This window comes from Mustela nigripes, chromosome 2 (assembly GCF_022355385.1).
Source record: "Mustela nigripes isolate SB6536 chromosome 2, MUSNIG.SB6536, whole genome shotgun sequence".
Lineage (NCBI taxonomy): Eukaryota > Metazoa > Chordata > Mammalia > Carnivora > Mustelidae > Mustela > Mustela nigripes.
This window is the reverse complement of record NC_081558.1, coordinates 97,090,201-97,114,143: the sequence shown is the minus strand read 5'-3', so window position 1 is coordinate 97,114,143 and position 23,943 is coordinate 97,090,201. Positions and strand designations below refer to the sequence as shown.

The 23,943-nt window shown below is 35.9% G+C and overlaps 1 protein-coding gene across 1 annotated transcript in view; it reads left to right on the top strand.

Annotated features, from left to right (window-relative positions):
* Positions 1–23,943, top strand: part of POLQ (DNA polymerase theta) — a 130,129-nt gene that overhangs the window by 48,278 nt on the left and 57,908 nt on the right. Inside the window, exon 16 of the mRNA XM_059391041.1 lies at positions 19,274–22,359. Within this exon, the coding sequence (XP_059247024.1) occupies positions 19,274–22,359 (3,086 nt within the window). The remainder of the gene's footprint in view (positions 1–19,273; positions 22,360–23,943) is intronic.

Sequence of the window (23,943 nt, the reverse complement as noted above, 5' to 3'; positions counted from 1 at the left end):
TAATTTCCTTCCTTCTACTAACATTTACCTTATTTGTTCTCCTTTTTCCAATTCTTTCAGCTGTACATTTAGATTGTTTATTTGAGATATTTCTTGTTTCTGGAGGTCAGCCTGTATCGCTATGAATTTCTCTCTTAGAATTGTTTTCATTTTGTTCCAGAGGTTCTGGATTGTTGTCTTTTTATTTTCATTTGTCTTCATGTATCTTTTGATTTCCTTTGATTTCATCAGTGGCCCATTGAGTGTTTAGTAGTATGCTGTTTAGTCTCCACGTGTTTTTGTTTTTTTCCAGTTTTTTTTTTCTTGTGATTGATTTCTAGTTTTATACTGTTATGGTTAGAAGAGATGCTGATATGATTTTAATGTTAAATTTACTGGGACTTGTTTTATGATCTAATGTGTGATCTATCCTGGAGAATGCTCCACATGCATTTGAACTGAATGTGTGTTCTTTTGTTTTTGTATGGGATGCTCTACATGTATCAATAGATTATTAAGTACATCTGGTCTAATGTGTTATTCAAAGTCACTATTTCCTTCTTTTTCTGTCTGCATGGTCTATCCATTCATGTAAATGGGGTGTTATAGACCTGTACTATTATTGTATTACTATCAGTTTCTCTTATATATGCCTGTTAATATTTGCTTTATGTATTTGGATGCTCTAATATTGGGTGCATAGATATTTACAAATGTTATATCTTCTTTTTGGATTAACCTTTTTATCCTTATATAATGCCCTTCTTTGTGTCTTTTTATAGTCTTTGTTTGAAGTCTGTTTTGTCTGGTATAAGTATTGCTACCCTGGCTTTTTTTTCCCCTCCTGTTTTTATTTGCATTGCCTGTCTTTCCATGCTTTCACTTTTGGTCTCTGTATTTTTATAGATCTGAAGTGAGTCATTTTTAGGCAGCCTACAACTGGGATTTTGTTGTTGTTGTTGTTTGTTTGCTTGTTTTAAGTAGTCTTCACACCCAGTGTGAAGTCCAGTGCAGAACTTGAACTCACAACCCTGAAATCAAGACCTAAACTGAGATCAAGAGTCAGATGCCTAACTGACTGAGCCACCCAGGTGCTCCATGGGTCTTGGTTTTGTTTTTGGGTTTTTTTTTTTTTTAAGGTTTTATTTATTTGAGAGGGAAAGCATGAGCCATGGAGGTGGGGGTGGCAGAGGGAGAGGGACAAGTAGACTCATTGCTGAGCAGGGAACCCAACATAGGGTTTGATCCCAGTACCTCAAGATCATGACCTGAGCTGAAGGTAGACACTTAACCGACTGAGCCACCTATGTGCCCCCATGTCTTACTTTTTAAAATTTTTATTTCTTTAATTTATTTATTTGATGGAGAGAGAGAGTGAGTGAGCGACAGACCGAGGGAGAGGGAGAAGCAGGCCACCTGCTAAGCAGAGAGCCTAATGTGGGGCTCAGTGCCAAGACCTTAGGATCATGACCTGAGCTGAAGGCAGATGCTTAACCAAATCACCCAGGTATCCTGGATCTTATTTTTTAAATCTGTTCTACCACCCTGTCTCTTTTGATAGGACATTAGACCCACCTATACATTTCAAGTAATTATTGATAGGCATATATTTATTACCCTTTTGTTAATTATTTTCTTGTTGTTTTTGTAGTTTTTTTTCTTTCTTTCTTTTGCTCTCTTTCCTTTGATGACTTTCTATTGTATTTTGTTGATTGTCTTTATTTGTTGTGTAACTATTACAGATTTGGGGTTTGTATTTACAATGTGGTTCATATACATTTTAAATATGTGGCGGTCTATATTAAGTCAGTGGTCACTTAAATTTGAACAAATTCTAAAAGAAAGTTTCTTTTATTTCCCTTTCCCCACATTTTTGTATATATTTTCATATTTTATATCTTTTTATTAATAATTTCTTACTTTTGATTATAGCCTTTTCTTTTTCACTTGAAGTCCCACGTGTTTTACATTTCTTGTAAAACTAGCTTAGTGATGATGAACTCCTTTAACTTTTGTGTTTTGGGGAAACTCTTTATCTTTCCTTCTGTTGTGAATGATAAGCTTGCTACAGAGAGTGTTCTTGATTTTGGGTCCCCCCACCCCTTCAGCTCTTTGAATATAGCATACCACTCTATTCTGGCCTGCGCAACATTTCTTCTGAAAAATCTGTTCATAGCCTTAAATGGTTTCCCGTGTGTGTAACTTTTTGCTTCTCCTTGCTCTTTTTAGAATTTTCTCTTTACCTTTAACCTATGACATTTTAATTATATATGTCATGGTATGGAACTCCTTAGGTTCATCTTGTTTGGAACTCTGTATCCTTCCTGAACCTGTTTTCTTTCCCCAGGTTAAGGAAGTTTTCAGCTATTATTTCTTCAAACAAGTTTTCGCCCCTTTTCTTTCTCTCTTCTCTTCTGGGACCCCCATAATGCAAATGTTTGTTCATTTGATGTCATCCTAGAGATTGCTTAACTTATCCTCATTAAAATTTCTTTTTTATTTGCTGTTCAGCTTGAGTGCTTTCTATTACCTTATCTTCTAGATTGCTGCTCATTTCTTCTCATCCCCTAATCTATTGTTGATTCCCTCTAGTGTATTTTTCATATCACTATATTCTTTAACTTTGATTGGTTCTTTCTCATATTTTGTATCTCTTTCTTGAAATTTTCACTGAGTTCTTCCACTCTTGTCTCCAGTCCAGTGAGCGTCTTTAGGATCATTACTTAAATAAACTTTATCAAGTGCATTTTTTCTCTTTGTTTCATAGAGTTCTTTTTCTAAGACTTTGTCTTGTTCTTTTGTTTCGAACATATTCCTATGTCTCCTCATTTTGCTTGATTTTCTGTTTATTCCTCTGAATTGAATAGAACAGCTACTTCTGAACTTGAAGGAAGGATGTATGGTCATTCCTGTATAGTCTTTGTGTACCTAATAACTTTGGCTGGCTGGCTGAAACTGTGGCTGCCACGGGCATGGAGTTCCCAGGTACTCCTTGTTTGTGCTGCCCTGGTAGCCTAACTGGAACTGAAGTGGGCTTGGGTCAGGTGATCACAGAGCTCTCTGGAAAGGGTGGGTCTGGCAAGACAGCAAAAACTGAAGTTGGTGCAAGCTGGGGCAGTCCCTGGGCTCTTTATACAGAGAACATCCTAGCAGGATAGCTGAAGCTGAAATGAGCATGGGCCAGGGCTGTTCAGGGGCTGTCTATCCACAGGGTTCACTGAGAGGAAAGCTGTAACTGAAGTGGGTGCAAGCTGGGTGTTTAGGGGGGCTCCATACAAGGAGTACCCATACAGGGTTGCTGGAACTAAGGTGGGTGTGGGTCAGGGATTCTTGGAGCACTCTGTGCTAGAAGAGTATTAGCAAATTGTATGGAGCTAAAGTAGTATGGGCCTGGGTCTGGGCTACTTTGCTCCTGGGTGTACCACCTTGCTGCATCAGCTGGAGCTGTAGTGAGTACTGACCAGGGATGTCCTCCTGGTAGGTGCCACACTGGTGCTGCCTTGGTGAGAGGGTTGGAGCTGATGTGGGCTAGAGGTTTGGGGCTTATTGAGGTAGTAGGCCAGCTAGTATACCCAGACCCTGCTTCTATCTTGCTCTAAAGGTGGAGGGGGAGCATAAACTGTGAAACTTGCAGTCCCTATGACCTGGAAAGAGTTCCAGCAGATCCTCCACCATTTGGCAAAATTCTAAGCGAGTTTCTTTATGTTTTAGTTGCTCTTTGTACTTCTGTATTATGCTAAGTCTACTATTGCTGTGGTTATACCTCTTCTCAATACCCAGAACTTTATTGATCAAAATTACTTATATCAATATTAGGACAAACCAATATCACATACTTCTTCATGTGACACAGTGAGAAAAACACAGCATTACTTCTGGAGTATTCTTATAAAAAATGTCTAAAATAAATTTAATTATAAGGAAATATTAGACAAACCTAAATTGGGAGGCATTGTACAAAATAATTGACTAGGGCACCTGGGTGGCTCAGTAGGTTAAAGCCTCTGCCTTCGGCTCAGGTCATGATCTCAGGGTCCTGGAATCGAGCCTCGAATTGGGCTCTCTGCTCAGCAGGGAGCCTACTCCCCCCCTGCCCCCCGCCGCTGCCTCCCTCTCTGCCTACTTGTGATCTCTGTCTGTCAAATAAATAAATAAAATCTTAAAACAAAACAAATAATTGACTAGTACTCTTCAAAAATATCAAGATCATGAAAAACAAAGACTGAGGAACTGTTTCTAATTAAAGGAAGATAAAGAGACATGAAAACTAAGTGGACCACCTTATTCTAGATTGGATTGGAAAAGGGACATAAGTGGAATAGTTGGTGAAATTAGAATAAGATGTGTAAGTTAGATATAGCATTGTATTAATGTTAATTTTCTAAATGGAAACTGGTGTCTGGCACCTAGCTACCCTTTCCCTTTAGTTCTTGGTACTTAAGAGCTAGAAAGCCCAGTTAGCCTTTTGATTGTCTCAGTTTGCTATTAACAACAATTCACAAAAACAAAAAACAAAAAACAATTCACAATGAATTATCTCTGCATATGTATTTTCGTATTTTTGGTAACGTTTCCTCAGAGTAAATTCCTGCATGTGATTTTAAAAGTTAAGGGCTTATTTTACTTTATTAGATTCCAGAATAGCCCTGCAGGTTACATTCTCACTAATCTATTACCCCATAGCCTTGCCAACAGAATCCATTTTGTTAGAGGTTTTCATTTTATCAGTCTGTTAGATGAGAAATTGTATCTCAGCATAGTTTAAGTGTGCATTTCTTCACTTGTGAGTGATGGTAGAAATGTTTTCATATGTTTCAGAATTTTTTTTTCTTGGTATCTTTGTGAATTATCTGGTTATGTCTTTTCCTTATGTTTCTACTGGGTTTGGTCTTTCCCCCTCTCTTTTTAAAGAATCTTTTCGAAATTGATTAGAGTATTTAGGTGCTTTTATACATATATTGCAAATACTCTCACAAAATTTATGAATTGTCTTTTGACTTTCATTGCATTGTATTTGCCATGCAGAATTTTAATTTTTTATTGATTTTTAAGATCAATATTTTTTCTTTCTTTTTTTCTACCATTGAATTATCATAGAAAACTTTGTACTGAGATTTTTTAAAAAAAATTCATTCATGTTTTCTTCTAGTATTTATAGATTTTAGTTTAGATTCTTAATGCATTTAGAATTTAATTTTGTGTATGGTGTGAAGTCTGGTTCTAATTTCATTTTTTATCCAATGGTTCCTATTTATTAAAAAAATGTTTATCTTCATTTTAGTAATTTGAGATGCTATCTTTATTATATACTAAATATCCACAAATAATTAGGTTTGTTCCTGGACTTTATCTTCCACTTAGTATTCTTTTTGTCAATTTGTGAGCAAGTACCATATTTTTAATTATAAAGGCTTTATATATGTTTTAATCTCAGATAAGGCACTTTCTCACATAGTTTTTCAACATTTTTCTGGCTATTCTGTGTATTTGCCCATATGAAAGTTAAAGTGTTTGTTGATATTTTATTGGAATTGGATTGAAACGAAACTTAGAATCAACATCTTTATATTGTTTTGTCAACCTATCCAAGGATAGGTAACATCTTTGATTTTGATCTAGTTTTGTGATTTTCAAGTTTTCAGAACATTTCCTCAAGAAAGTTTTTAGAAGTTTTAGGTTTTGCTCACACAGGTTTTATACATTTCTTGTTAAGGTTGTTACTAAATCTTTATTGTTATTTTAATTGGTGGCTTTCTTCTATGATGTCTTCTACATACTTATTATTTGAGTATGTGAAGACTTTTTGTATATTTTTTATCCTATTTTTAGAATTCTTTTATTGTTTGAATTATTTTTATCATTGATTCTCTAGAATATTCCAGGTGTATTATTGTATCATGGCAAATAGCTATTTTACTTCTTCCTTAAGAATTCACGTGCTTGGGGGAGACAAACCATAAGAGACTCTTAATCTCACAAAACAAACTGAGAGTTGCCGGGGGTGGGGGGTAGGGAGAGGGTGGAGGGGGTTATGGACATTGGGGAAGGTATGTACTATGGTGAGTGTTGTGAAATGTGTAAACCTGGCGATTCACAAACCTGTAGCTCTGGGGCTAATAATACATTATGTGTTAATTAAAAAAATTTAAAAATTAAGAAAAATAAACTGAAACATAAAAAAATCACATGCTTTTAATTGTTTTCTCTTAATTGCATTAGCTGATACCTCTAATATGTAGTAGTATTAGGGATGGTGATAATAGTGGGAATTTTTGCTTTGTTTGGGATCTTAGAGGAAATGCCTCTGGTGTTACTTTAGGAGGGTATTGTCTTCAGGACTATGATGTGTGTGTATATATTTAGGTTTATATGTATGTATTATCATTTTAAGAAAATGTACATTAAATGAAATTTCCTTGAGTACTTCTATCATGATTGGGTATTGAATTTTGTCAAAGGATTTTTTAGTATCTATGGAGATATTGATAGGGTTTTTCTCCTGTTTCACCTATTAGCACAGTACATTATATTAATAGATTTCCTAACACTGAATCAATCATATGTTCCAAAATAAGTTTAATTTGGTCCTCTTATTTTATTACATGATGTTGGTTTCTGTTTGCTAATGTTTAAAATGGTTACTTTTGCATTGTTATTTATAAATAATATCGGTCTATATTTTTCTTGCATTGTGTGGTTTTTTGCACTATCTTTATTCAAGTTTTGGTATCAGACTTTCTTCATAAAAAAGAATTATTTTTTTTGTTTTTAGTGCTTTGCAGTAATTTATAGAGTCTTGAGACCAGTACAAAGTTTGATATGTTTACTGTATGAAACTGTCTTGCACGGTTAGTTCTCGATCATTTTGTCTGTTTCATTTTTTCAGAAGTTAATCTCTCTAAGCTTTCTATCTCTAGAGTCAATTTTAGTAATCTGTATTTCCCTAGGAAATTATCATTTCATCTGGTTTTTCAAATATATTTTTATAGAGACTTATTTGTAAGTTAGTTTCTTAGGAATTTTAAGTATTATTTCTTTTTCAATAGTTATTCCTTCTTTGTAATTTTCTGTTTTATGAATTTCTACTTTATCATTTTTCTTAATCAGATTAGCTGGTGGCTTATCTACTTTTGAAATTCTTTAAAAAGCCAGGATTTTGTTTTATTAGGTCTTTTTTTAATGTTAGTGATATATTTTATTTAAACCAATAAATCCAAAATATTGGCATTTCAACTTGTAATCAATACAAAAAATCAATGAGATATTTTATAGTCCTTTTTATACTTAGAAGAAATGGATGTATTTGAAACTTGCAACACCTATCAATTCAGAAGCTCTACTTAAATTAGAAAAAAGGATATGTATTTAGATTTAATGTAACGTATGGTTGAGAAAGTAGATTCACAGAGTCAAATATTTCCAAATAACCTAACGTTTGACCAAAAATTGAATAGAGCATAAAAATAATTTGTCTTTAAAGTTTGTTTTTATAAAACCTAGTTTTTTAGAATAATTTAGCTTTAAAGCAAATTGTACCAGTTTCAAAATTATATCCATGTTATAATTATATCCAAAAGTATATCCACCAACTCATGTCAACTCTCTATTACTAAATTTGAGTTCTAATGAGCGCTACATAAATTTGAAAGAATCTTTAAATTTATCAGTATCAACAAAATGTTCTATGAAAATGTTATAGTTTCTGCAGCTCCCCATCATAAAATACTATCAGTTATAATTAAAGTCTTCTTCATATAGAGTCATATTAGGAAAAAATGTGTAAAATTACTATTGATCTGTATTATGAAAAGTTTAAATTTTAATATAAACTCTTGCATTGCTTAGCTAAGTAACAAACTTTTCCCCCCTTATATCTTCAAATTCAATCTTTTATGTGCAGTGGAATATTGGAGAGAAAAAATAAACAACATGCCAGTGTTTTTTTGACAATTTTTTTTTGATTCTTGAATATTTGGCAACCATTCCTTTTTTTTTTTTTAATTGACATATAATGTATTATTAGCCCCAGGGGTACAGGTCTGTGAATTATTAGGCTTACACACTTCAGAGCACTCATTGTAGCACATACGCTCCCTAATGTCCAAAATCCAACCACCCTCTCCCTACCCCCCTCCGCCTGGCAACCCTCAGTTTGTTTTGTGAGATTAAGAGTCTCTTATGGTTTGTCTCCCTTCCAATCCCATCTTGTTTCATTTTTTCCTTCCCTACCTCCCAAGACCCCCACTTTGCCTCTTAAATTCCTCATCTCAGGGAGATCATATAATAGTTGTCTTTCTCCAATTGACTTACTTTGCTCGGCATAATACCCTCTAGTTCCATCCATGTGGTTGCAAATGTCAAGATTTCATTTCTTTTGATGGCTGCATAGTATTTCCTTGTGTGTGTGTGTGTGTGTGTGTGTGTGTGTGTGTACCACCTCTTCTTTATCTATTCATCTGTTGATGGACATCTAGGTTCTTTCCATAGTTTGGCTATTGTGGACATTGCTGCTATAAGCATTCAGGTGCATGTGCCCCTTCGGATCACTACATTTGTATCCTGAGAGTAAATACCCAGTAGTGCGATTGCTGGTTCGTGGAGTAGCTCTATTATCAACTTTTGGAGCAACCTCCATGCTGTTTTCAAGAGTAGCTGCACCAGTTTGCATTCCCACCAATAGTGTAAGAGGTTTCCCATTACTCTGCATCCACACCAACATCTGTCATTTCCTGACTTGTTAATTTAAGCCATTCTGACTGCTGTGTGGTGGTATCTCATTGTGGTTTTGGTTTGCATTTCCCTCCTGCTGAGTGATGTTGAGTATTTTTTCATGTGTCTGTTGGCCATCTGGATGTCTTCCTTGCAGAAATGTCTGTTCATGTCCTCTGCCCATTTCTTGATTGGATTATTTGTTCTTTGGATGTTGAGTTTGATAAGTTCTTTATAGATTTTGGATACTAGCCCTTTATCTGATATGTCATTTGCAAATATCTTCTCCCATTCTGTCAGTTGTCTTTTGGTTCTGTTGACTGTTTCTTTTGCTATGCCAAAGCTTTTGATCTTGACGAAATCCCAGTAATTCATTTTCGCCCTTGCTTACCTTGCCTTTGGCAATGTTTCTAGGAAGAAGTTGCTGTGTCTGAGGTCGTAGAGGTTGCTGCCTGTGTTCTCAAGGATTTTGATGGATTCTTTTCTCACATTGAGGTCTTTCATCCATTTTGAGTCTAATTTTGTGTGTGGTGTAAGGAAATGGTCCATTTTCATTTTTCTGCATGTGGCTGTCCAATTTTCCCAACACCATTTGTTGAAGAGACTGTCTTTTTTCCATTAGACGTTCTTTCCTGCTTTGTCAAAAATTAGTTGACCATAGAGTTGAGGGTCTATTTCTGGGCTCTCTACTCTATTTCATTGATGTATATGTATTTTTGTGCCAGTACCATACTGTTTTGATGATGACAGCTTTATAATAGAGCTTGAATTCTGGAATTGTGATGCCACCAACTTTGGCTTTCTTTTTCAACATTCCTCTGGCTATTTGAGGTCTTTTCTGATTCCATATAAATTTTAGGATTATTTGTTCCATTCCTTTGAAAAAAAAAAAAAAAAGATGGTATTTTGATAGGGATTGCTTTAAATGTGTAGATTGTTTTAGGTACCATAGGCATTTTCACAGTATTTGTTCTTCCAATCCATGAGCATGGAACGTTTTTCCATTTCTTTGTGTCTTCCTAAATTTTTTTCATGAGTACTTTATAGTTTTCTGAGTATAGATTCTTTGCCTCTTTGGTTAGGTTTATTCCTAGGTATCTTATGGTTTTGGGTACTATTGTAAATGGAATTGACTCCTTAATTTTTCTTTCTTCTATCTTGCTGATGGTGTATAGAAACCTAACTGATTTCTGTGCATTGATTTTATATCATGACACTTTACTGAATTCCTGTACAAGTTCTAGCATATTTCGGGTGGAGTCTTTTGGGTTTTCCACATAAAGTATCATATCAGCTTCAAGGAGTGATAGTTTGACTTCTTCTTTGCTAATTTGGATACCTTTAATTTCTTTTTGTTGTTTGATTGCTGAGAGTAGGACTTCTAGTACTGTGTTGCATAGCAGTGGTGATAATGGACATCCCTGCTGTGTTCCTGACCTTAGCAGAAAAGCTCTCAGTTTTTCTCCATTGAGAATGATATTCACAGTGGGTTTTTCATAGATGGCTTTGATGATATTGAGGTATGTACCCTCTATCCCTACTCTTTGAAGAGTATTGATCAGGAAAGGATGCTGTACTTTGTCAAATGCTTTTTCAGCATCTCTTGAGAGTATCATATGGTTCTTGTTCTTTGTTTTATCAATGCATTGTATCACATTGATTGATTTGCTGATGTTGAACCAAACTTGCAGCCCTGGAATAAATCCCATTTGGTCGTGGTGAATAATTATTTTAATGTACTGTTGGATCCTATTGGATAGCATTTTGGTGAGAATTTTTGCAGCTGTGTTCATCAAGGATATTGGTCTGTAATTCTCTTTTTTGATGGGATCTTTGGTTTTGCGATCAAGGTAATGCTGGCCTCCTAAAGTGAGTTTGGAAATTTTCCTTCCATTTCTATTTTTTTGGAACAGTTTCAGGAGAATAGGTATTAATTCTTCTTTAAATGTTTGCTAGAATTCCCCTGGGAAGGGATCTGGCCCTGGGCTCTTGTTTTTTTGGGAGATTTTGGATGATTGCTTCAATCTCCTGACTGGTTATGGGTCTGTTCATGTTTTCTATTTCTTCCTGGGTCAGTTGTGGTAGTACATATATGTCCCTAGGAATGCATCCATTTCTTCCAGATTCTCGAGTTTGCTGGTATATAGTTGCTCATAATATGTTCTTATAATTGTTTGTATTTCTTTGGTGTTGTTTGTGATCTCTCCTCTTTCCTTAATGATTTTATTTATTTGGGTCCTTTCTCTTTTCTTTTTGATAAGTCTGGCCAGGGGTTTATGAACCTTATTAATTCTTTCAAAGAACCAGATCCTAGTTTCGTTGATTTGTTCTATTGTTTTTTTGGTTTCTATTTCATTGATTTCTGCTCTGATCTTTATGATTTCTCTTCTCCTGCTGGGTTTAGACTTTCTTTGTTGTTTTTTCTCCAGCTCCTTTAGGGGTAGGGTTAGGTTGTGTATTTAAGACCTTGTTTCTTGAGAAAGGCTTCTATCACTATATATTTCCCTCTCAGGACTGTCTTTGCTGTGTCCCACAGATTTTGAACCATTGTATTTTCATTATCATTTGTTTCCATGAAATTTTTCAGTTCTTCTTTAATTTCCTGGTTGATCCATTCATTTTTTAGTAGGATGCTCTTTAGCCTCCATATATTTGTGTTCTTTCCATCTTTCCTCTTGTGATTGAGTTCTAGCTTCAGAGCATTGTGGTCTGAAAATATGCAGGGAATGATCCTTTGGTACCAACTGAGACCTGATTTGTAACCTAGGATAGATCTATTCTGGAGAATGTTTCATGTATGCTAGAGAAGAATGTGTATTCTGTTGCATTGGGATGGAAGGTTCGGAATATATCTGTGATGTCCATCTGGTCCAGTGTGTCATATAAGGCCTTTATTTCCTTGTTGATCTTGGTTGATCTGTCCATTTCAGTGAGGGGGTGTTAAAGTCCCCTACTGTTATTGTATTATTGTTGATGTGTTTCTTTGATTTTGTTATTAATTGGTTTATATAGTTGGCTGCTCCTATGTTAGGAGCATAGATATCTAAAATTGTTAGATCTTGTAGGCAGACACTTTAAGTATGATATGGTGTCCTTCCTCATACCTTATTATAGTCTTTGGCTTAAAATCTAATTTATCCTGGGGCACCTGGGTGGCTCAGTGGGTTAAGGGTCTCAATGGGTCTCAGGGTCCTGGGATTGAGCCCAGCATCGGGCTCTCTGCTCAGCGGGGAACCTGTTTCTCCCTCTCTCTCTACCTGCCTCTCTGCCTTCTGTGATCTCTCTGTGTCAAATAAATAAATAAAATCTTTTTTAAAAAAATCTAATTTTTCTGGTGTAGGAATTGTCACCCCAACTTTCTTTTGATGTCCATTAGCATGGACTTTAAATCTGGAGGTGTCTTTGGGTCTGAAATGAGTTTCTTGTAGACAGCATATTGATGGTTTTTTTTTTTTTAATCCATTCTGATACCCTGCGTCTTTTGATTGGGGTGTTTAGCCCATTTACATTCAGGGTAACTATTGACAGATTTGAATTTAGTGCCACTCTATTGCCTGTAAGGTGACTGTTACTGTCTATTGTCTCTGTTCCTTTCTGGCCTACTACTTTTATGTTCTCTCTTTGCTTAGAGGACCCCTTTCAATATTTCTTGTAGGGCTGGTTTGGTGTTTACAAATTCTTTTATATTTTGTTTTTCCTGGAAGCGTTTTATCTCGCCTTCTAAAATGATAGCCTAGCTGGATATAGTATTCTTGGCTGCACGTTTTCTCGTTTAGTGCTCTGAATATATCATTCCAGTTCTTTCTGGCCTGCCAGGTCTCTGTGGATAAGTCTGCTGCTAATCTAATATTTTTACTATTGTGTGTTACAGACTTCTTGTCCCAGGCTGCTTTCACAATTTTCTCTTTGTCCCTAAGACTTGTAAGTTTTTACTATTAGATGATGGGGTTGGACTTATTTTTATTGATTTTGAGGGGGGTTCTCTCTGCCTTTTTGATTTTGATGCCTGTTCCCTTTGCCATATTAGGGAAATTCTCTACACTAGTTTGCTCCAATATGCCTTCTGCTCCCCTCTCTCTTTCTTCTTCTTCTGGAATCCCAATTATTCTAATGCTGTTTCATCATATGGTATCACTTATGTCTTAAATTCTCCCCTCGTGGTCCAGTAGTTCTTTGTCTCTCTTTTGCTCAGCTTCTTTATTCTCCATCATTTGATCTTCTATATCACTAATTCTCTCTTCTGCCTCATTTATCCTAGCAGCAACAGCCTCCATTTTTTATTGCACTTTACTAATAGCTTTTTTGATTTTCACTTGGTTTGATTTTAGTTCTTTTATTTCTCTAGAAAGGGCCTTTATTTCTCCAGACAAGGTTTCCCCAATATCTTCCATGCCTTTTTCAAACCCAGCTAGCACCTTGAGAATCATTATTCTGACCTCTAGATCTGACATATTACCAATGTCTGTATTGATTAGGTCCCTAGCCTTCAGTACTGCCTCTTGTTCTTTTTTTTTTTTTTTTTGGTACGTTTATCCGTCTTGTCATTTTATCTGGATAAGAATATATGAAAGAGAGAATAAAATTCTATAAGGGCAGCAAAGACCCCAGAAAAATGTATGCTAACCAAATCAGAAGAGACCCAAAATTGGGGGGAAAAGAAAGGAGGTAAAAGGAAGTTTAAAAAGGATTTTAAAAAGTTTTTAAAAATATATATATATTAGACTGGTGAATAGAACTGAGCCACCGACTTGATTGTGGGTGTATTTTGGACTCTTAGAAGAAACTACCTCCCATAATATTAAAGAAAGACATATATTTATATACAAAAATAAGGGTAAACACAATGAAGGGACAGAATAAGAAAATTTTTTAAAAATTCTTAAAAAAGGAATTGATAAGTTGGTTGGAAAAGAAAGAAAAAGAAAATGGAGAGAAATTTGTTCAGCCTGGAGACTAGAACAAAGCCCTGTGCTAGATTTAGGGTATATTTTGATTTGTTAGAAGAAATTGTATCCTAAAAATTTTTTAGAAGAAACAACCGTATATGTATACAAAAAATAAAGTTAGATACAATAAAGGATAAATATGACTATAATAATGAAATTTAAAAAGATTTTCTTTTTTAGAAAGGTATTATTAAGATAAACTAGTTAAGAAACGTTAAAAGAGGAAAGAGTAAAAGCTGAAAAATTAGAAAAAGAAAAAAATAAAATTAATTAGCTTTGCAAGACTAAAGAATCATGGAGAAAAAGCCATGAATTCCATGCTTTGCTTTCCCCTCCTCTGGAATTCTGCTCTTATCCTTGATCAGTGAGTTTGGTCTTGGCTGGATGTTCTTGCTGATCTTCTGTGGGGGAGGGGCCTGTTGTAGTGATTCTCAAATATCTTTGCCTGAGGCGGAATTGCGCCACCCTTGCCAGAGGCTAGGGTGATAATCTGCTCAGGTTTGCTCTCCGGAGCTTTTGTCCCCTGAATGCTTTCCGTAGAGCTCTGGAGGATGGGAATGAAAATGGCGGCCTCCCAGTCTCTGGCCCAGAGAAGCTGAGAGCTCGGGGCCCCATTCCTCAGTGTGCCCTCAGAGAAAAGCACTCAATCACTCCCATCTCCCTGGTCCCCAGCTGCACTCGGGCTCATCTGGCCTGTGACTGAGCATTTCTGTCTCCCGCACACAGCCCCGTTTGAAGTCTCCAAACCCAACAGATTCTTGTTGCTCTGCTCTTCTGGCGGATGAAGGTGGGTCTCCCCGGATCTGCCACTTGTGGGGTTCCTACTCAAAGAGCAGTGGCCTGACTGTGCCACAGATCACAGTTTAAGGTAATCCTGAGCTGAAAGCTCACTCTTTGGCTCCGTCCTTATAGCCGGCTTTCCCACTCTGTTACCTGTGAGCTCAGCTACACCAGACACCAATATATGCAGATCCTTCTCTGACCCCATGGGACTTGAAACCACACTGTCCCTGTGAGGTTTCCACCCCTGCTTAGCTTCTGGAGCGATGTCCCTCAGTGGAGTAGACTTTTAAAAGTTCGAATTTTGTGCTCCATTGCTTGCTGGGAGATCACCTCTTCCCCTACATTCTATCTTCCTGTCACCTCAGATTTACTCCTCTGCACATCCTACCTTTCAGAAAGTGGTCGATTTTCTGTTTCTAGAATTGCTGTTTTCTTCTCTTCGATCTCTTGGGTTTGTAGATGTTCGGAATGGTTTGATAACTAGTTAGCTGAACTCCTGCGACCTGGTGTCACTCAGTCTGCTACTACTCCACCATCTTGGCTCCTCTGGCCTATTGGGCATATTTTAAAAAAATATACCTTATTAATTTCTTCTTTTAATATTACATTTCATTCTTCCAGCTTCCTTTTTATTTTGTTGTACTTTTTCTGGTATTTTGTTGAACTAGGAATTTGTTGACTTATGTTTTTACTGATAAATACTGTTTTTAGTGTAGTACTATGAATTCAGTACTGTGCATTTTCCTGTGGTCTCTATTTTAAGTATACTTCACACACTGAGTGATATATAGAGGTTTTCATTTTATTTTTAGAAATTATGTAATTTTCCTGTTTTCCCTCTTTTGCCCAGGTGGAAGTGCTTTCTGTTTTTTTTTTTAATTTTGTTAAATGACTTCTAGTCTTACTGCACTGCAATCTAATAGTGTTGTTTGTAACACATATACTTTATGGAAATCACTAATGTTTTCTTTGTGACCTAACACATGACTAATACAAATTAAATGTATTCTCTATTATAAAGGTAAAATGTTTGAGGTATATTCATAAAGTCTGCTTCACTGGTTATGTTCATTAGGTCTTCTTTATTTTTATTTATTCCCCTCCTCAACATTTCATCTGTCTTTTAATGAGAGTGGTTTACTGAAGTCCTCTAATTGTTAATATATTTCTCTCTGTCTCTTTGTATCTCTTGTCTTTTCTTCATTAAAGTATTGCTTGTTGGGGCACCTGGGTGGCTCAGTGAGTTAAAGCCTGTGCCTTTGGCTCAGGTCATGATCCCAGGGTCCTGGGATCAAGCCCCACATTGGGCTCTCTGCTCAGCAGGGAGCCTGCTTCCTCCTCTCTCTCTCTGCCTGCCTCTCTGCCTACTTGTGATCTCTGCCTGTCAAATAAATAAATAAAATCTTTCTAAAAAAAGTATTGCTTGTTATTTGGTGTGAACATATTCATAGTACATATGACTGATTGTCATGTTATCTTTATTATGATTGGTGTTTTTAGCAGTAAATTTTATCCTTTTTTGTTTAATGCAGTCTGTCCCTCACTGCTTTCTTCTTGCTTCCGTTTGTCTAGAAATTTTTTTGCCCAACCCTTTAGTTTTAGTCTTTTAGAATCAATTTGTTTTAGATAAACCTTTTATGTACCACACTGAGATGTAATTACCTTTCACTTTCTGATCCAAATTGAAATCTTTCTTTTAATAGATTATTTACTCCTGTTCACATTTTTAAAAAAATTTATTTTCAGCATAACAGTATTCATTATTTTTTCACCACATCCAGTGCTCCATGCAATCCATGCCCTCTATAATACCCACCACCCGATACCCCAAACCCCCCCCCCCCCGCCACTTCAAACCCCTCAGATTGTTTTTTAGAGTCCATAGTCTCTCATGGTTTACCTCCCCTTCCATTTTCCCCCAACTCCCTTCTCCTCTAACTCCCCATGTCCTCCATGGTATTTGTTATGCTCCACAAATAAGTGAAACCATATGATAATTGACTCTCTCTGCTTGACTTATTTCACTTAGCATGATCTCTTCCAGTCCCGTCCATGTTGCTACAAATGTTGGGTATTCATCCTTTCTGATGGAGGCATAATACTCCATAGTGTAATATGGACCACATCTTCCTTATCCGTTCATCCATTGAAGGACATCTTGGTTCTTTCCACAGTTTGGTGACCGTGGCCATTGCTGCTATAAACATTGGGGTACAGATGGCCCTTCTTTTCACAACATCTGTATCTTTGGGGTAAATACCCAGGAATGCAAAACACACACAAAACAGACAATCATATCAAAAAATGGGCAGAAGATATGAACAGAGACTTCTCCAATGAAGACATACAAATGGCTATCAGACACATGAAAAAGTGTTCATCATCACTAGCCATTAGGGAGATTCAAATAAAAACCACATTGAGATATCACCTTACACCAGTTAGAATGGCCAAAATTAACAAGACAGGAAACAACATGTGTTGGAGGGGAATGCATTGTTGGTGGGAATGCAAGTTGGTGCAGCCTCTTTGGAGAACAGTGTGGAGATTCCGATTCCTCAAGAAATTAAAAATAGAACTTCCCTATGATCCTGTTCACATTTATTGATTTAACTAAAATGTTTAGTTTCAATTCTCAAATTATTTTATAATTATGTGTATTGTATATTTATTATGTTTCCTTTTCTGCCCAAGGATACTCTTTGTAGTTTTATTTTTATATTTAGAAAGGTGTATATTTTTGTTCTAGTGGGTACTTGTGTACTTTTTATTATCTGGTTTGTCAAGGTTTTTTTTTTTTTTTTTTTTTTTCCTTTTAAAGATTTTATTTTTAAGGAGTCTCTACATTCAACATGAGGCTTGAACTCACAACCTGGAGAGCAAGAGTCACATGCTCTTCCAAATGAGCGAGCCAGGTGCTCCTGGTTTGTCAAGATTTTAATGGTATTCTATAATACCTACATACTGCCTGAACAATAGTTATCGACATTGAGCTCACTTTTTCTTTTTTCCTGTCCTTTTCCTTCCATTTAAAAAGTACATTTTCTACTTTTTCTCAACGTATAACATTTGTACATTAATTTTCCATCCTTGTCCCCATCCTTGTAGGGTGTAGAAATGGAAAATTAATAAAATCTACATTTTTATTTATTCTAATTCTTACCATTGGTCTTAATGCTGAACCACTTCTAGCCATCTCTTGATTGGATGAAACTTATCCACTAATAGATTTCTTGAGGACTAATATAGAGCAGAATTCCCCACATCTTGTATGTTTAAAACTGTTTTTCTGTAACCTTAATATTTGAGGCACATCTTGGCTGGATATAAATTTTTGGTCCGTGCTTTCTTTTACTGAGTTTTAGGAAAATGCTCTTTCTTTGCTCTGCATGTTATTTTTAAGAATTTTAATGGGAATATAATTCTTTTGTGCTAAATATGTAGGCCTTGAGATTTCTTTTTTATATCTTTGAAGTTTCATAATTTTAGTAGGCTAATTAGTTAGCTAATGCCATGAAACAAATTACTTTAAGACCTTAGTGGCTTAGGGGTACCTGGCTGACTCAGTCAGAAGAGCATGCTATTCTTGATCTTAAGGTCATGAGTTCAAGCCCCATGTTAGGTGTAGAGATTATATCTCAAAGAACTTAGTGGCTTAAAGGCAACAATAAATATATATTAACTCAAAGTTTCTGTGAGTCATGAACTTGAGGGCACCTTTGCTAGTGGTCTGGTTTGAGGTTTTAGTAAAGCTGTTGGTTGGGACTATAGTTATCTGAAGGTTTGAATTGGATCTGCTTTTAAGATGACTTGTACACATACTGGCAAACTGGTGCTCAGTTCTCCATGTGAACTTCTCCATAGAGCTGCATGTTGTCCTATGCTTCCCCTAGAGTAAGTAATCCAAGAGAGAGCAAAATGGAAGCTGCAATGTCTTTTAAGAGCTAGCCTTGGTTTTAGTTGTTTTGGGTTACAGGCTAACTTGGTCCCTATTACACCATCCTTGTTGGAAACAGAAATCTCTTGGCTATTATTTCTTTAATAATTGTCATATCTCATCCTTTTTGTTTGTTTTCTTTCTCTTCATGGTAGTTCCAATTTTGTGTATGTTTTGCCTTGTAGGGCATAGGATCTATTATTTTACCCTGAAGAGCATTGATATTTTATCAATCAGCTTGGCTGAACTCAAACTCTAAACTTTGTCTTCCTGTAGTAGACAGTCACTCAAAACTCTGTTTAATTGTTTAGACTTTGGAGTCTGCCCACACTTGCATAGATTAGTGGGCAGCCAGATATTTGGGCAGAATTTATATGAAGAATTTGGGGTTCTCCTTCCTTGGATCTCTCAAATACAGACTTTCTCTGATTTTTTTTTTTTTTATCTCTTGCAGTTATTCTGAGCTCTTTTTCAAATTTTACCTATCAGTAAACTCCAGGTTTCAGTTTCTCCTTTTGGTCACTCTCCAGTTCCTTCAATTATTTTGTCCAGAGTTCATATTACATAGGATTTGTTTTTAATGAAAGTTTTATGACACTATTTTAAATGGTTTCTGTTTAATGGATCTTGGTGAGGCCTTCTCTAATTATACTATTTGAAAATTACAGAACCACTCATCTCCTGGTGCTTTCTTTTTGTACACCACTCTTACCAGTTGACATAGAATGTATTTTAATATTTGTTTGTTTTCTGATTTCCACAACAAGAACGTAAGCTCTAAAATAGTAGATATATTTCCCTCTTGTTCAGTGCAATTTCTTTAGTTCCTAGAACAGATTAGGTTAATGCTTAGTAAATACTTTCGTATGCATGAATGAATCAATACATTAATTTATTTCTTTTCCTGCATCCTTTATAGTGCCCGAAAGGCAATGGATGAGGAAGAGGAAGCAGTTGAAGAACGTCGGAATATGCGAACTATTTGGGTGACTGGCAGAAAAGGTTTAACTGAAAGGGAAGCAGCAGCCCTTATTGTGGAAGAAGCCAAAATGATTCTGCAGCAGGACTTAGTTGAAATGGGAGTGCAATGGAATTCATACTTCCTTTTAAATTCTGATACACACTCAGTGACCAGCAGTGAATCAGAAGTAAAGGAACAGAAATATATATCCCAAACTAAAAGATCTTGTGAAAGATTAACATCACAGAAAAAAAATAACTCAATGTTTAGTGATTCTTCTGCTAAGCATTCCCCAAGTACTGTGCAAGATTTAGAGAAAAGTGGAGAGCATAAAAACTCCTTTTATGATAAGTTACAGAATGGAAATCAAGAACGCCAGGTACATTCCATTTCCAGAGCAAGAAAACGGGCTTCTTTGAATAGAAGTAAAGAAAAGCTAAGAACCTCTCTGAATGAGGGAAGAGCACGCACTAAGAAAGTTGTTCAGACTCTCTTATTTGAGAAAACAAAAAAAGAAGCTCAGAGTTTCAATTCAAAAACGATGAGTACTGCCTCTGGATCTTGGAAACATAGTAAACTTGTAAAACAATCTAAACACAGTAGCCCTAAAAAAGACACTGAGATTTGTAGAATTGACTTACAGGAACACACTATGTCTAATCCTATTTATTATGGGGATGAATTTACCTTAGATGAAAAGAATGTGGAATTTAGAAGTCCAGACCCTTTTGCTGAAAATGTCTCATTCTGTGCTGAGGGAAAATATAGCAAAGCATCATTCTCATTAGAAAGAGAACAAAGTTCAAAGAACAAAACAAAAACTAATAATATTCTTGTGGAACATTTTATCAGACAATCCCAGAGTAAAAAAGTGACTTGTCAACCCACTAATATGGTTAGTGAAAATGGAGGAGAATTTGCTGTTGTTGAGTCAGAAAAAATAAACACAGTCTTGGTGGAAGAAAACAATTCAAAAAACCAGAATGTTTATGTAAAACGTGACACCTACTCAGTTAACCAGTGCCCAGAAAAACAATCTGATAAACAGACGAACACTTATACCAAACAGAAAAAAATAATAGAGAGACAAATGCCCTGTGAGACAGGCAGTAGTTATATGAATAGAGACTCAAATGTTATTATCAAGTGTGGAATTACGAAGTTTAATAGTGAGGAAAATAATTCAAATAATTTTCAGGTATCAGGAGATATTATAAGCAGAACTGAGATACTCCCAACTCGAGAACCAGAAGGCCAGCATGAGAATTTTCCAAATACATCTAGAAAACAAGAAAAAACAGAAGCTTATGCGGCAAACAAAACAAAGAATAATTGTGTTTCTGACTTAGGTTTAGTTCCTTGTGAATTTGAAGATAGTTTCTACCTGGATACTCAGTCAGAGAAAATTATACAACAGATGGCAACTGAAAATGCCAAACCAGAAGCTAAGTATGCTAAGTTGGCAACAGGGAAGATGCAGAAATGCTTAGACAATCAGAGTTCCATACTCTCTTTTCAGAATGAGATTTGTATTACTTTTCCTGGTGAACAGCATTCTCCCGGAGTGACAAATAAAAATCATTTGGAACTTAAGCCTGCAGATAATATCAAACAAGGCACTGATTCGGATGGGATTGATATCCTGACTCCAGAAAGCTCAATTTTTCTTTCTCCAATACTCTTGAGGGAAAATGGCCCTTGTTTTAAAAGGAATGAACTTTCTGTCACTGACTCTCAATTAAATAGTTTTCTTCAAGGTTATCAAACACAAGAAGCTATGAAACCAGTTATACCTCTGGTTCCTCAAAAGAGAACTACCACTGGTATAGAAACAGAATGTCTGCCAGTTCCTGAAACAAGTTTGAATTTGAGTGATAGTTTACTGTTTGACAGTTTCAGTGAAGACTACCTAGTAAAAGAACAACCACCTGATATACAAGTGAAAGAACCCCTCTCTTCTGCACTAACATCAAACCATTTCAGTCATTCTGTGTGTCTGCAAGGAGAGGGCATGATAAGAAAATCAAATATGAATGAGAATCAAGATAATCAGCAACAGTACACTTGTTTCAGTGATGAGTCTATTATATTTTCAGAAGTAGATTCTGCTCAGATGGTTGAAGCTTTGGACAATGTAGAAATATGTCCTGTCCAAGAGAAACAGAATACTGCAGTATCTTTTAGGGCATTAGAACTAAGTGATCCAGTGACTGTAGGTAATGATTATCCACAAAGAGAAGTAATTGGAGGAGATAAAAATGAAAGGTCTCAAAAACCCAAATTAACTGAGACAGAGGAAAATAATGCATTCATATGGTCAGGGGCATCATTTGATTTAAGTCCGGGACTGCAGAGAATTTTAGACAAAGTGGCCAGTCCTCTAGAAAATGAAAAGCAAAAATTAACAACTATAAACTTGTCTAATTTGAAAGGAAAAAATACAGAGGTAAATGACAAACAAAAAGTAATTTCAAATTTGGAGCCAAATCAAGGGCAGGGAATCTCATTTGCCCCTAATATTGAAGTAAAAAGCAAGATTGGGACACTGGAGACCAATGCCCTTCATGCTGAAACCTCATCCCACTTGCCTTGTAAAGAGAACTATATAGTTGATGATAATGGACTCATTCCTCCTACACCCACTCCAGTATCTGCTTCTAAACTGGTATTTCCAAGTATTCTTGGAACATCTTCTGTAAAACTTCAGAAAACACTTAGTGCTTTACACCTTGGTGAAAGTTACTCATCTTCAAATATTAAAAACCCAGATTTAAGTTCAGAGAGTAGAAATGGTTTAAAAGAGGACAGTCCTATTGGAGACACAACTTTTTCACTGCAGTTATCACAAGATGGATTGCAGTTAACTCCAACCTCATTCAGCCCAGGAAGTTTGGCCATAATTGATGTAGCAAGTGACCAAACTCTCTTTCGAACATTCATTAAGGAGTGGCAGAGCAAAAAGCGATTTTCCATCTCATTGGCTTGTGAAAAGATCAGTAGTTCGACATCGAAAAGTGCTGTTATTGGTGGTAGGTTTAAGCCAGGTAAGAGTTTTTTTAAAAATTTTTTCATATTTTCTTCTTTATATGTAATATAGTGGTTTGGGATGGGCCTGAGCCTTTTCAGTTTGGGATATTAAATGTAATAAATTTATTCAGAGTTCAATTAAAGTTTCTTTTATGTGGGTTTACCTGTAGAACAGCTTTATTGTTGAGCGCAACTAGATTAATAATAGTTCCCATCTGGTATAAGAGATGGGTGACTCCAGGACATGTGGGTATGAGAGCCAAGCACTGAGAAAAAAGCTCAAGCTGGACTACTGAACTCATGTAGACCACCAAGGGACTACTCATTTACCTAGCACTGATCCACTGTTGTAGCTGTGGTCTAATCAGGCCTATGTCTGCCTCTTTCTTCATAAGCCACAGATCCCACCTAAAGAGCCTTCCTAGAGCACACCTCCATACTAGGTGGTCCAAAAGGAGTTCCAGACCAGTCTTTTCTCTCAGGACAAAGACATAGAAGCCAAGCTAATTGCTGCTGCAGGCACCACAGTTGTGGCTGGTTTGAGGGCCAGCACTTGATTATTGGGTGTATCAGGAATCCATCTCTCAAATGGTAGCTCTTTCTTCAATGCTAGTCTGGACTTGGCCCTATGTCAGGCCATGGAGCTCTTCTGTTTGATTATTGACTTCCTTATCCTTTTCACTTTATGAGGCTTCACAGAGGTCCCCTATCTGTCACTTCTTCTTTAACTCCAGGCCATATCTGGTGCTAGAGTATGCTAAAATTTACCATTAAACATGGTGTTTCTTTTTAAAGAAAATCATATATATGTGTATGTGATTATTTATATATAATATATTAATATTAGAATATAAGTTTGTGAAAACTATGTATTTTGAACAAGGATCTCCTTTTTGGTATTTTAATGACATAGCATTGTGGTTTTTATTAATCATCAGTGCTTATGAATTATTTTCTATTACTTTGTAATTTCCTTATTCACTTACATAATCACAAAAGTATGTAGAAAAAAGGTATTATATTTTAAACAATGTATGTAACCTATATATTTCAGTACTTATGTCAAATAGACTTGTACCTCCAACTGATGTTCATGAATTCTGTGCCAAAATGTTGACCCCGAAGGTCATAGAGCCCTTCCAGGTTTTAAGAGACTTGAACCTTTTGTTAGGTAATGCCATTTATACATATCCCTGTCTTACTTCATGACAATAAGGATCTTGTATAATTGGTAATAGCTGTAATCAGCTTGACAACCTTCTGTGGAAAGCAAAGGTTTGATAGGATTTCTTAAATCTGTATTTATGCATGAATTTGTTCATAAAAGTTTGAGTATTTGATCTTCAATTTATAGAACGTGTGTTTTGTTTTTTAATTTTTTTTACTTGAGTATAGTTGACACATAATGATACATTAATTCAGGTGAACAACATGGCAATTTGACAAATTTATACATTACACTGTGTTTACCATCTGTCCCCATACATTGCTATTACAGTATCATTGACTATATTTTTTATGCTCTGTCTTTTATTCCCATTACTTATTCATTACATAAGCAGAAGCTTATGTAATCTTTGACTCTTTTTTTTCACCCATTT